The 13,053-nt window shown below is 43.2% G+C and overlaps 2 protein-coding genes across 3 annotated transcripts; one reads left to right on the forward strand and one right to left on the reverse strand.

Moving 5' to 3' along the window:
- The first annotated feature begins 2,073 nt into the window (after window positions 1–2,073).
- On the forward strand, window positions 2,074–10,874 carry zbtb21 (zinc finger and BTB domain containing 21). Of its 2 annotated transcripts, none has more exons than XM_086131493.1 (2): window positions 2,074–2,180; window positions 4,036–10,874. In XM_086131493.1, the coding sequence occupies exon 2, from the start codon at window positions 4,038–4,040 to the stop codon at window positions 7,080–7,082; it is 3,045 nt and encodes a 1,014-aa protein (XP_085987619.1). In that variant the 5' UTR covers window positions 2,074–2,180; window positions 4,036–4,037; the 3' UTR covers window positions 7,083–10,874. The 2 variants fall into 2 exon arrangements, with proteins under 2 accessions (XP_085987619.1, XP_085987620.1); XM_086131494.1 differs by lacking the exon at window positions 2,074–2,180 and adding an exon at window positions 2,324–2,745.
- A 544-nt stretch (window positions 10,875–11,418) lies between these two features.
- On the reverse strand, window positions 11,419–12,948 carry atg101 (autophagy related 101). The gene is made up of 2 exons (XM_086130218.1): window positions 12,430–12,948; window positions 11,419–12,352 (listed from the first exon to the last, which is right to left on the reverse strand). Exons 1-2 carry the CDS (start codon window positions 12,679–12,681, stop codon window positions 11,948–11,950), a joined length of 657 nt encoding a protein of 218 aa, XP_085986344.1. The 5' UTR covers window positions 12,682–12,948; the 3' UTR covers window positions 11,419–11,947.
- Between the last annotated feature and the right edge of the window lie 105 nt (window positions 12,949–13,053).

The raw sequence follows: 13,053 nt of genomic DNA on the forward strand, positions 1-13,053 counted from the left end.
GAAGATAAACAGGGCACCCGGTCCCCATTGAATGCTATGACACAAGCCAACTGAAACTGCTGGCGTGACTTCCATTAACTCAAGGTACTAAATTAAATAGCTTAAGTTGAATTGAAGTTGAGTGAAGGCAAATGTAATACTGTACGCCCCTCCATGAGCCGTCACCCTACCGTGGTGGAGGGGTTTGCGTGTCCCAATGATGCTAGGAGCTAAATTGTCTGGGGCTTTAGGTATCCTGGCAGGGGCACCAATGCCAAACAGGTCCTAAGTGAGGGACCAAACAAAGCACGGCTTAGAGACCCCTAATGATGATTGAGAAATTTGGAACACGTTTTCCCTTGCCCAGATGCAGGTCACCAGGGCCCCTCTTTGGAACCAGGCCCAGAGGCGGGGCTCACTGGCTAGCGCCTGGTGGCCGGGCTTGCACCTGTGGTGCCCAGAAAGGCAACGTGGGTTCCTCGTCCCATGGGCTCACCACCTGTAGGAGGGGCGGGTGCCCTGTGAGCTGGGTGGCGGCAAAAGTTGGCGTACCTTAGCGATCCGATTCCAGGATACAGAAACCAACTCCAGGGACATGGAATATCACCTCTGTGAAAAGGAAAGAACCTGAGCTGTTGTGCGAGGCCGAGAAGTTCCAAATAGATATGGTCGGGCTCGCCTGCGGATACGGGCTGTTACCACCAATGTCAGAGTTTGGTCCGCATTGCTGGCAGTAAGTCGGGTTTGTTTCCAGTGAAAGTCAGACTCCGCCAAGGCTGGCTGCCCTTTGTCACAGATACTGTTCATAACCTTTATAGAGAGTAAGTATATCTAGGAGTAGCCGAGGCATTGAGGGAGTCCGCTTTGGTGGCCTCAGTATTGCATGTCTGCTTTTTGCAGATGATGTGGTAATGATGGCTTCTTCAAGCTGTGATCGCCAACTCTCACTTGAGCAGTTCGCAGCTTAGTGTGAAGCGGTTAGGATGAAAATCAGCACTTCCAAATCAGAGACGATAGTCCTCAGTCATAAACGTTTTAAGTTCTCTCTCCAGGTCGGGAATGAGATCCTGCCCCAAGTGGAGGAGTTTAAGTATCTTGGGGTCTTGTTCACGAGTGGTCGTAGGATGGAACGTGAGATTGAGAGGCAGATAGGTGCAGTGTCACCTGCGATGCGAACTTCGCATCTGTCTGTCGTGGTGAAGGAGTTGAGCCGAAAGGAGATAAAGAGAATCGCGAAGACAGTTTCAAAAAGTGGAGAAAAAAATCTAAATGATATTTAATATACAGCATCTCCTTCAAATGAAGTCACAATATGCTTGCATGGTCTGAGTAATCACATGAGAGCAGAACTGACATGACATAATTAACATTTTTGCAAACAAGTATGGTACACAAACAAATACATCTCTCTTCGCTACAGTGCTTGTGCAATCTTATGTTAAATTATTAATAATAATTAATAATAATATTATTATTAATAATAATTTAACATAATAATTTAACATTATTATTAATAATAGTAGGCGGCCCGGTAGTCCAGTGGTTAGCACATCGGCTTCACAGTGCAGAGGTACCGGGTTCGATTCCAGCTCCGGCCTCCCTGTGTGGAGTTTGCATGTTCTCCCCGGGCCTGCGTGGGTTTTCTCCGGGTGCTCCGGTTTCCTCCCACATTCCAAAAACATGCATGGCAGGCTGATTGGATGCTCTAAATTGTCCCTAGGTGTGAGTGTGGGCGTGGATGGTTGTTCGTCTCTGTGTGCCCTGCGATTGGCTGGCAACTGATTCAGGGTGTCCCCCGCCTACTGCCCGGAGACGGCTGGGATAGGCTCCAGCACCCCCCGCGACCCTAGTGAGGATCAAGCGGTTCGGAAAATGGATGGATGGATGGATGGATTAATAATAGTTTAACATAAGCTTACACTTATAAAAAAAATAGCGCGTGTGCTCCGTTTAACTGAAAAATAGTGTGATACCCCTTTAAATTTGTTCTAACGTCAGTCCTCTTTTGGTCCCGCCTTAGAAATCTTCGAACCAATCCAAGCGCGATGCACGTGACGGGCTTTCATTGCAATGACCTCATCCCTGGTGTGGGATGACGTCAAATTCAAGATGGATGGAATCACGACCAGTACGCAGAAATCGACACAACACTGAATAAAGTCCAGGTTGTTTGGATGAAAAAACTTAATCACGAGGGCTGGGTAAGCAGAAAATTCCATTTTAAGTTGGCTAAATACGGAATTGAACATGACTGCTGGAGTAGCATTTACTGGGAGCTTTTTTTTCCTTCCCCCCCTGACGTAACTCAAAGGGGCAGTTATGCTGTTGTTAAACCCGAACAGCTACAACCTGTTTAGCTTGGAGCTGCGTCTCGTCTTGGCGTGCTTTTAAAAAAAATTAGAGTCAGTATTAAACGGCACTGCTCTCATTGGAGGCGTAGCGGATTTATTAATATTGTGCTGCTACCGCGAGTACATTAAACTGAGTCCATAACGCGCCCAACTTTTCCTCCCCGACTCGACACCACATTTTCGCTAAACGACCGAGCAGAAATGGCTGAGCGCGGCGCCATTCACATTCCGCCTCATAAATCACTAACATGCTGCCACTCATTTTCATGCCAAACTGCTCTTTTTTCGTGGAAGAAGTAAAGTGTCATGCGGGAGTGCGCCACGTCTCACGGGTGATCTAATACCATCAGCGGGACTGGACTTCCTCGTCGAAAAAGCGGGGGGGAAACCCGACACGAGTGATTCGATATTTGGGGTGAGGTTAGCTGTTTAGTTAGTAGTTTTACACGGATGAATGAAGACAGACTGGATCTTAAAATGACGTGTCCAAGTTGGGAACAGCAATAATTAACCTAATTAACTGTCTTGCTTACGGTATTTGTATACCTACCTCTGTGTGAGATCAGAAGGAGGTTATTAGAGCAGAGTGCTTGAAAAATTTCTTTTACTTCTGTGGTAAGATACTGCATGTATAACACGATGTCTGGTAATTGTTCGAACCTAATATGAAATTAAAAAATACTGTACACAAATATGAATATGAAAACATTTTGCAAAGAGGTGCCACTTTACTGAGAATAAGAGGCTGTCTGTCTGTGTTACCGTCATCAACTTGCATACAAAATTTCGAATAATAAATTAATATATGCTGTGCAACTCTGTTTAATGTTGTTGATCACTTTTGCTTCACAGTTCTGTGGTTCTGGGTTTGAATTTTGGTTCAGACCTTCTTTTGAGACATTGCATGTTCTCCCTATGCTTGCGTGGGTTTTCAACTGGGATTTCTCCTCCCACGTTCAAAAATGTGTCTGATAGTTTCACTTAAGACAAAGCTGTTTATAGGGGTGAGTGTTAATGGTCTTTTATCTCTATGTGCCCTGCGATTGATTGGCGACAGTCCAGGGTGGTACCCAAAATCAGCTGGGATAGGCTCTGTCACACCGTGACCCTCGTGAGGACAAGCACGTTAATATTCTATTTACAGGATACAATTATTAAAACATATAAATGTACAGAACATTGACAGAAATCATTGCATTATGACTCAAACATCTGAGAATCACTACCATGGAAATATATATTTTTTTTCGGTTCATATTTTATTTGCTAATGTTTGTGTGTTTGTGTTATTTTAATAGTCTAAAGACTGTTATTTGGTTTTTTATAACTGATCAGTCAGGCGCATCTTCCGGCATCTTAGTAAAATTGACTTGAGTCATGAAAATTAATTCATGCTGAAATTTAGTGGTTCACACGGTGCCAATAGCTCATTTTATTCGGCCTGTTCATGCTGGGATTCAGCTGCTTGTTCCCCGATCACTGTTAAACCTCGCGGACACCGAATGTTTGTTATTGCTCTGGTGTGGCTATTTTGCCTTAACAGGTGTCGCCTAACACTATTAAAAGTGCTAATATAGCGAGTACTATACGTGAAGGCGAAAAAAAAAACTTGGACCATCAAGTATAATAATTATATAGCAATCACATTTGAATGTTCAGTCCCTCACCTAACCTTTTTTTGTCCTCTTCTTGTTTCACCTTTTAGCAATGGAGAGCCTAGTGCACTACAGTTATCCTGCCCATGCCCTCTCGGTGCTGGGGCTCCTCAATGATCAGCGGCTCCAAGGCCACATGTGTGATGTGGTGCTAGTTGTGGCGGATCAACGATACCAAGCCCATAAAAGTGTTTTGGCTGCCAGTAGTGAATATTTCCAGTCCCTCTTTACCAGGATAGACACGTCATCGAAGGTTGTAAACCTGGACTTCTGTGAGCCTGATGCTTTTGAGATTGTGCTGAATTACATTTACTCCTCTTCACTCTTTGTGGACAAAGACAGTCTTTCAGCCATCCAAGAGCTGGGCTACACCTTGGGAATCCCTTTTCTCACCAATATAGTTTCCACAAGGCCACATGCTTCATATTGTGTGTCTAGAAAAAGACTGTCCTATACAGAAGGGGACGACAATGATGTCCAGACAAGGAGCGTTATTGTGTGCCGTGTCCGGAATGACACATCCGAACCCTCTTCTCCAAACTGTCCAACAAAACCAGCAGAAAGACCGTCATCTCTTGTCACAACCGAATTGGCTCGACCTCCATCAGAACTTAACTCCTGTGGCTCAGTCAGAAACTCTGAAGCAAACACGAGTAAATCACCTGAACAGACTGAATCTTCTGGAAGGAGGTCCAGCTATCATCCATATGCATCCATTTTAAAAGGGAATCCACCATACATCTCTTCTATTAGGCCCCAGCTGAAAACATCTGCATCATTCAACGATGCAGAAGTACAGCATAGCAGGATGCCGTCTTGCTCAGACCAGGACATGAAACAGGATTCAGGGGAGCAGGAGCCTCGCTACAGCACCAAAGTGTCCTTTCAGGGTCAGGCCTCTGAGCTGAGCCAGACTATTGACCGGAGTGGGCCGCTCATAAAAAGCTTACTTCGAAGATCGTTATCCATGGACAGCCCTATTCCGGTCTTCTCACCTACACTGGAGCTCAAGGAGCTGCAAAATCACGAACAGTCCGTCGTGAAATTGGCATCAAAGGCATCAGATCCCGAAATATCAGCTCACAATGGTAATTTAAAAGCCTCCCCCATTATTCTCAAGTCAAAACACCACACCAGACGTGATGAACAAACTCAGGTAGAAAGAGAGCACAGTGTGAAAGTGGAGCCCAGTAGTCCACTCGCAGACCCTTTGGACATTATTCGAATCACAGTTGGGGAAGCTTTGCCAGTCAATCTTAAAGACTTGCAAACAAATTACGAACAGTGTTCCAAGGCTAGCTTAATTCCTTTCGGGAAACGGAGGGAAAGGCCAGACAACAGACGGTACCCATTCAAGAAGAACAAAATATTGAAGGAAGACAGCGTCTCCTCAGAAGAGAACAGGTCAGAAATGGTGTCTCGCAGCACCAGCGACGATAATGAGAACAATGACGAGTTGCCTCTGAACAAGATTTTTACATGCTGGAACTGCTTCAAGGTTTTCAGGTCCAGCGCCGGACTACACCGACACATAAATATGTACCACAACCCGGAAAAGCCCTACGCCTGCGACATCTGCCACAAGCGCTTTCATACTAACTTCAAAGTGTGGACACACTGTCAAACTCAGCATGGTGTCCTGCAGAACCCAGCCTCATCTTCCAGCTCGCCGGTGATGGACGATAGATTCCAAAAGAAGCTGATCGACATGGTGCGAGAGCGAGAAATCAAGAAAGCTTTGCTCTGGAAGCTGAAGAGGAATAAACAAGCTTTGCAGTCTTCCACTCTCTGCAAAAAGCGAGCAAGGTCCAACTTTGTGTGTCCCTATTGCGGGAAAGTGTTTGTGTTTCAGTCTCAGTACAGGCAGCATTTAAGGACACATCCTGCAGAAAAAGCTGACAAGGACGATGCAGGGGAGAACGCCCTCTTCCAGGAACAGGATGCAGTGATTCACCAGAAGGATTCTAATGCTGGCGTTTACGCCTGTAGACTCTGCAATATGAAGTTGCCTTCACTCATCGAGCAAGGTGATCACGAGAGGGGCTGTCGGCATTCCACTGTTTGCCCGTACTGCGGCCTCCGATTCTCCAGTCCAACAGTCAAGAAAGACCACGAGGTGCACTGCAAGTACAAGAAACTGACGTGCCTGGAATGCATGCGAACCTTCAAGTCCTCCTTCAGCATCTGGCGCCACCAGGTGGAGGTGCACAACAACAACGTGATTAATATTAAGGAACAGATGAGTTTGAGGCTGGAAGAGCACAATGAAGGAATGTCTGAAATGTTCATAGAGGAGCGGTACACCGGTGAATCTCTTGCACGAGAGAGAAATATTTACAATGACTCCTCGGGCACGCCTATGTATGATTCCGAAGACTCTTCATCCTATGTGCCCGAGGACCTAAGCATGGGCCATCATGGGAGACTAGTGGTCAAAGAAGAGCCACTGGAAGAGTCCGTGAGCGAGCGGGAGGAAACGGAGAGCAGCCAAACCGGACTGGAAGAACCCGGCGTGTGGCCTTGTGAGAAATGTGGAAGTCTTTTCTACTCTCGCAAAGACCTGGAGCGTCACCAGGAGCTCCTGTGCCACATCAAGCCCTTCATCTGTCACATCTGCAACAAAGCCTTCAGGACCAACTTCCGCCTTTGGAGCCACTTTCAGTCACACATGTCGAGCACAAGTGAACACGGAGCCAAAGAGATGGACGGGCACCCCCCGCCCCTTTCCCCCTCCCCACCCATGACCTCTCAAAACTCTGAACGGCCCTCTCCGCAGGCCTCCTCGCTCAACCAAGCAACGCCAGTCGAGACTGCCGCGGCCGACGAGTCCAGCAGCCCCGAGGCTTCCGTGTCATTGGTAAACAACACCAAAATCCAAGCTCAGCCTGAGCAACAACTGAGCACCCACAGTCCCGTGTCGAGGTCCAACAGCGTGGAGAATTCAGGCGGGGCTCAGGATGCAGAAACTCTCTTCTACCACGCACCATCTCTCTCTGCCCTGACCTTCAAGAGGCAGTACATGTGCAAACTCTGTCACAGGACCTTCAAGACGGCTTTCAGTCTATGGAGCCATGAGCAAAGTCATGGCCACGTGTAAGCATCCGGCAGGCTCTCGCAACGCATTTCATACTCGATAATCAAAACCGCAACCAAGCCCGCAAAAGGCAGAATTTGAATGTTACAGCTTACCCCACTTGCCTCCAGTGTACAATTTTAAGGACACCGCGTTGAATCGGGTGTAAACAGACAAGAGTACTCGGGCCACACTAAAAAGCGAAACAAAAATAGTCCAATAAAGATTTTATTTTCCCCAAGATTTTTTTTCTTTTGTAAATAAATGAAGTGAATGTCAAAATTCCCAAACAAACACGCAAAAGTCTGAGAGAAGCAACTGCTGTGCCTTTCTCTCGAAGGACCTGCCATATACTCCTCTCGTTATATGCTAAAAACATTCCTGGTAAGATGATCAAACAAAATAGCCGATTTCAGGCTAGTTTTTTTCCCCCCCTTCGGAAAGGGGATAAATGATTAAACTGCTCAGACTGCTGAGGTGTTGACACGCTCAAACATTGACTATTTAACCCTTTCATGCACCAATAATGATAACTTGTAACCTGATAGCATGATAAGCTGTCCATGTCATAACCGCGGTCCCTGAAAGGAGAGTTTATCTTCCCAAGATCCTCAATAGTTCTCATTCTGTGTACAATTCTTGTATTATGACCTCATTCTCATACAATTCCGATTTTTTTGTCTTTTACCATCACATTCATTTTAAATTCTTACTTTTTTTTTGTCCTTTTTTTTTTCTTTTCAGTGTGACCCTAATACTCTGTATAAACATGAATGTGCAAACGAGTGCTTAGATACCTTTTGGTTTCGGAAATGAGTTATTTTCATTCCAAAATGGTCTGCTTCAATTTATCGTAGTTGCCTAATTATATTTACATGTACGTGTGGGTGTTTTAAGAGAGGAAGAAATCGAGGTGTGACTTGAGCTGTACCACATGTGACTTCAACGAACAAGGAGAAGGGTATGATTACATGCGCTGTTTTCCGAGTAAATGCTTTTGTTTATCTGCTGCAGTTGGATTATGAATTAGTGCTTTTGCTGTTGCATCGGAATTGTTTCTTGGTGTGATGAACCTTAAAGATTTTTCAAGTCTCATGCACTTTTTTTATTTTTAATTTTGCCTTATCATAGTGACCATTGTACAGTTGTGTCTTTAGGACTGATGCATGCGCCTAATTGCGATTCACTTTCTTCACACACGAATTGGTTGCGTTAATTTTCTCACGTTCAAACCGCAGTACTTTGACGTAAAAGCATATATCACAACATAGTACAGTTTACTGTACATACGATCAAAACATCTCAGGTTGTTCAGGCATTTCAGAACACTGATAAAGGATGAAGCCAGGTTACAGTCACTGCTAATTTCTCTTGTGAAGTATTAATGGGGTGATTAAGATACATTTTGTACCATTTCAGTGGGTGTGATTTTGTATGTTGTACAAATAAGGTTTCATTTTCCTCATGGCGAGTGGCATAGACTGAAAGAAAAAGTGAAGTGATGTGTTTGTGTTCCTGTACTTTGCAGAGTATTTGAATCGGAAGCTAATGCATTTGCTCATTACAATTAAACTTTTTAGTTTTTTTGCCGCTTAATGGGTCATCATGGTCAGTAATTCACAAGGCCCTAAAGTTATAGGTTCACTCGGTCCAAGTAGCCTTGACGAATGTAGTGAACATCCCTTTCACTGTCATCAGTGGTGGATAAGCGTTGTTTGACGTCATCATTGGATAAATGAGGCAAAACTAACTTTAAAGTGCTTTAAGAACAACGCTTGATAAACTCAACCCATTAACTGTTTCAAATAATTCCCTACTTAATACGATCCTAAAAATTAGTACTAAATGAATCAACTTCAGACACGCAGGCTCCTTTTCTTTATACAATCGAAATGACTGAAGTTCATTTTTCAGCAAAGTGTCATATCTCATCAGTGGATGTGAACTAAAGTTGCATACCTTAGCGATATTAGAGCATTTCACACTGTTCTGGACCTTGGCTTTTCTCATCATCTACTACACTTGAATTAATAGCAAGAAATATCCATCCGTTTTCAACACCGCTTATCCTGAACAGGGTCGCAGGGAGTTGCTGGAGCCTTACCCCAGCTGACTTCGCGCAGAAGGTAGACTACCCCCTTGAAGTCAGTCGCGGGGCACATATAGAGACAGACAACCATCCACACACGCAATCACGTCACTGAGTGGAAACCGATACCACGCTGCCTGCACACAAGTCAAGCGAGTGTACCGCTACACTATCAGCGACTAGCAAGAAATGCTATTTGAAAAGAAGTGAACATTCCCGTTTGACACCAGTATTAGAGAATTGTATAATCCAACATGTAGACAGTGGCCTTCATATTCGAATATGATTGGTTTATGCAACCAACAACATATTCAATAACATTCGGTGGCGTGATGACTTCACTCAGGTGGTTAAGCTGCGGTACGTGGAGGCCGAATTGTTTATTCTCATGGGGTATGTGTTCCTGCTTCGTGAAGAGTCAACGTTTGATTGTGGCCTAGGTGTTTCAGTGTGTATTCTTGTACCCGTACATACTTGTTTGTACCTTTGCTTTGGCTTTCTCGTAAAAATTGAAAAATATGTAGAAATTAGTCGTGATACATTTGGGGAGCTGCTGAATCCAAAAAGCGTCTCCGTGGCAACACAGGCTTTGTTGTGGTAGATTCTTTTGACATTGCATTGATAATAGGTCAATATCACTATTGAGTGCTTTTGGTGTCCTCATCAGAATGACTATCATCATGAAGCAGTAGCAGAATAAATGAAACTGTGAGGTCTTAGTATAAGTGGTCAAACATTTGCTCACGTACCAATACAAGGATGCCACTTAAAATACATTTTCTTCATTTTATTGGATTTTTTTTCCCATGGAATATACATTTTTTGGCATGTCCCAAATACTGCTCTGCTGACTACAATGTGTGTGATAAGTGGTTCAATGATTACAAAATGTTTTACATGGTTTTATTGTCAACAAGTTACTTTATGAAAAGACATTTTGATCATGCAAATATCCTATTTTCATGATCACGTTGAATATGAAATTGCGATCAATGTGGGGGTAACTGCCCCTTTAAAAGGCTTTACAGCATTTGCTACCTGTATTTTTTTATTATTATCATTGAAGGGTGAAACTGTCTGTATGACACCTAATTTATGTCATAATACATGTAGTTGGATCTCAATCCGCTGTGTCAGTGAAATCTCGACTTCTTCAGAAATTCGAACCACATTTGTGAAACAGTCCAGTCAGCTTGTTAACCAAATGATGTTGCTGAGTGTGAAGGTTCACCACGTGCTCATAAAATACCAACATTAGCCAAAAATAAAATATCCACCCTGTCAGCAAGTTCACGTCTTGCTGTTTGCCATCACGTTGTCTGCTTGGAGTTAATTTAAAAAATAAATGTTTGACAAGTATTCATTTCTAACAGTGTAACATTTTCATGTAGCGAATGTGAAGTTGTATGGAAAATCTCACATTTTGGGGGGTGAAATGTGAAGTCTCAAAAGCACCTTATGGTGATATTGACACAATAGTGCTCTTAAATTCTTTGTGAGAAAAACTTTCTGTACTGTTCTCTGGAATTATTAGGATTGTGTACATGGATGTGTTTCTGAAGTTTTGTACCAGTTTTGTCAGTTAAGAGACTTTTTAGTACACCTGTGCTCTACTTGCAATAATATTTGTATCAGCATTGGTTGTTGTCGTTGCTTTTTATGCAGCTGTTTTTGTGTTGTTTTTTTCTACAGTGTGCTTTATCGCTGTAATAAAGAGTTACATTATATGACAGTGTAAACACTTATTTTTAAAAAAAAGTCTTTCAAAATGTATGTTAATGCCTTGCAGATCGTTTAAATAGTCCTAGAACTTCAACTGACATTACCTTTTCATTTTTCAGTTGCTGTGGAGTGTAAATGTTACCTGTAGACAGTTATATCAACAGACCAAAACCAGTAGCTATCAGCTGCCCATTTTTAAATGTAACTTAAACCTGTAATTTCAATATACTTCCACCACATTGTGTAGATTTTTCACAATTCAAGCAGTGGGAAAAAAAAGTCCTGCTGGTAACTTTCAGCTTGTGGATAACCTTTTGGCTTGGGAACTAACAGGTGGCGCTAATTAATTTGCATATAGAACACTACACTAGACATGTTACATATTTCTATGTTCTATGAATGCCTATGCAGTAGGATGGCTTGCATGAAATAGTGCACCTCTTTGCTCGTCATACAAGCCTTCAAAAAACAAGCGGCTATCGAACTAACAAACTACTAAAACAAAGGGGGAAAAAAGCTGTAAATATGTCATCGGGTACCAAACAAAGACAATGCTTAACAATTCTTTTTATTTACAATATATTACATATAACAATTATGTATTTAACAATTTAGAGGCAACAATATCAGCAACAGAACATTGACATATCCGCTACTGTTCATGTTTCATTTCTGAAAGTTGGCAAGTGAGGATAAGGAATTACTTGAATAACTACCATTGCTTTACGTTCAAAAACAAAACGGATTAAGAGCAGACAAAAAGACTAGTCTATGCATTGCACCATCATGTGTGAATCTTACACCACAGCGCTGCACTCTCAATGACAACAAAAATGACCAGACCAAGAAAGGGAATAAATATCCAATGACAAGATTGTACAGAGCAGTTTTGAATGGGGCAACATTTGTTTAAAATATAGTGAGAGATTTCACTCCCGACTGGCTTCAGCGAGCCTACTTGTTATGATAGACCCACAATGAATGTTCACTCTCTTTTTGGTAATTGCCTTGCCGTTTCCCAAGAGTTCCAATCAGAGCTACTCCTGAAGGATTTGTGTGTAGTAAGAGACACGTTAACTTAAAGTGCCAGGGTGTCTTTTATCAGCCTTCTCATGGTGGTGCTCACAGAAGTGCCCAGAGAGTCGGTGATCTGATATGTGATCTTATGAAGATAAGGCTGGACTTCTCTCAAACTGGTGTCAAATACATTGTCTACTTCGGACTGGGTGGGCATCTTTGGCACATATTCGTGGCGATTGATGACCTCGACAACGTTGATCACTTTCTCGCAGAGTTTTTCTCCCACTTTCTCTCTGCAGATCTGCCTCTCCTGCTCGTTCGCCAGGTTGACGACGTTGACTCTGATGCTCCACACCTCCCAGGGAATACACTCGTCAGAGAAAGGCCAGCGGGACTTCTTCTTCTGGTAGAATTCCAGGGAAATTTGACCGATGCCATCACTTCCAGACATGCTCAAAGCGTCCTGCAAACAAACATGTCCACGTGGGTCAGGTGACAGGCCCTCAGTTGCGTCATTTAAAACCCAGCGAGGATAAGTACCTTGAATTCGGACACAGCTTTTTTGATCACCCTGTCAAGCTCATCCGAGGAAATTTTGACAAAAGTGAAGTCGATGAAGTCGCAGTCGATGTCCACCGTCCCAACTGTTCCGATAGAGTAAGTGCCTTCCTTTTTATAGTGAAATTTTCCAGTGCTGCGGTGCAGTAAAATTGTGTGCAGCAAAGACAGGATTGACTCTTCAACCTGCCTCGTCTCCACCGTGACTTCAAGAAGCTCTGATCGACAATTCATTGCCAAACCGTTTTTATAAGCTACTCACAAGCGATCACTGATTGTAGTGATGGCGTCTGTTTACGATCGACATTTAGCGCTAGCTCAATGCTAGACTTGTATTACCGTTACGGATAAGCGGAACAAAAAAAAAAATCAACTATTTTAAAATAATACGTCCTGGGATTATCTTCAGACAATCTAAAATTTGAGATTCCTGCTCGAAATTCTTGTGGCAACAAGCCACCAACCCGAGCTAAACGTTTGCTATAAAAGGGACCGGAAGTTGTGTTTTTTACGTCAGTGGTACAGTCTACGGCAAGCACTTAGTTCAAAACAATCCATGAAAATAAAATACAGTTATTGTACTACAAACAAGTCGACAGTCACGGA

The sequence above is a fragment of the Hippocampus guttulatus genome, chromosome 15 (assembly GCF_054856545.1).
Source record: "Hippocampus guttulatus isolate MCC_2025c chromosome 15, RoL_Hgut_1.0, whole genome shotgun sequence".
NCBI lineage: Eukaryota > Metazoa > Chordata > Actinopteri > Syngnathiformes > Syngnathidae > Hippocampus > Hippocampus guttulatus.

What these genes read in the sequence shown, in the direction of transcription:
- zbtb21 (XM_086131493.1), top strand. Translation starts at nt 4,038, where the DNA reads ATGGAGAGCCTAGTGCACTACAGTTATCCTGCCCATGCCCTCTCGGTG.
- atg101 (XM_086130218.1), bottom strand. Translation starts at nt 12,681, where the DNA reads ATGAATTGTCGATCAGAGCTTCTTGAAGTCACGGTGGAGACGAGGCAG. An exon ending in AAGCTGTGTCCGAATTCAAG is followed by an intron (nt 12,353 to 12,429) that starts GTACTTATCCTC and finishes GTTTGTTTGCAG; the next exon opens with GACGCTTTGAGCATGTCTGG.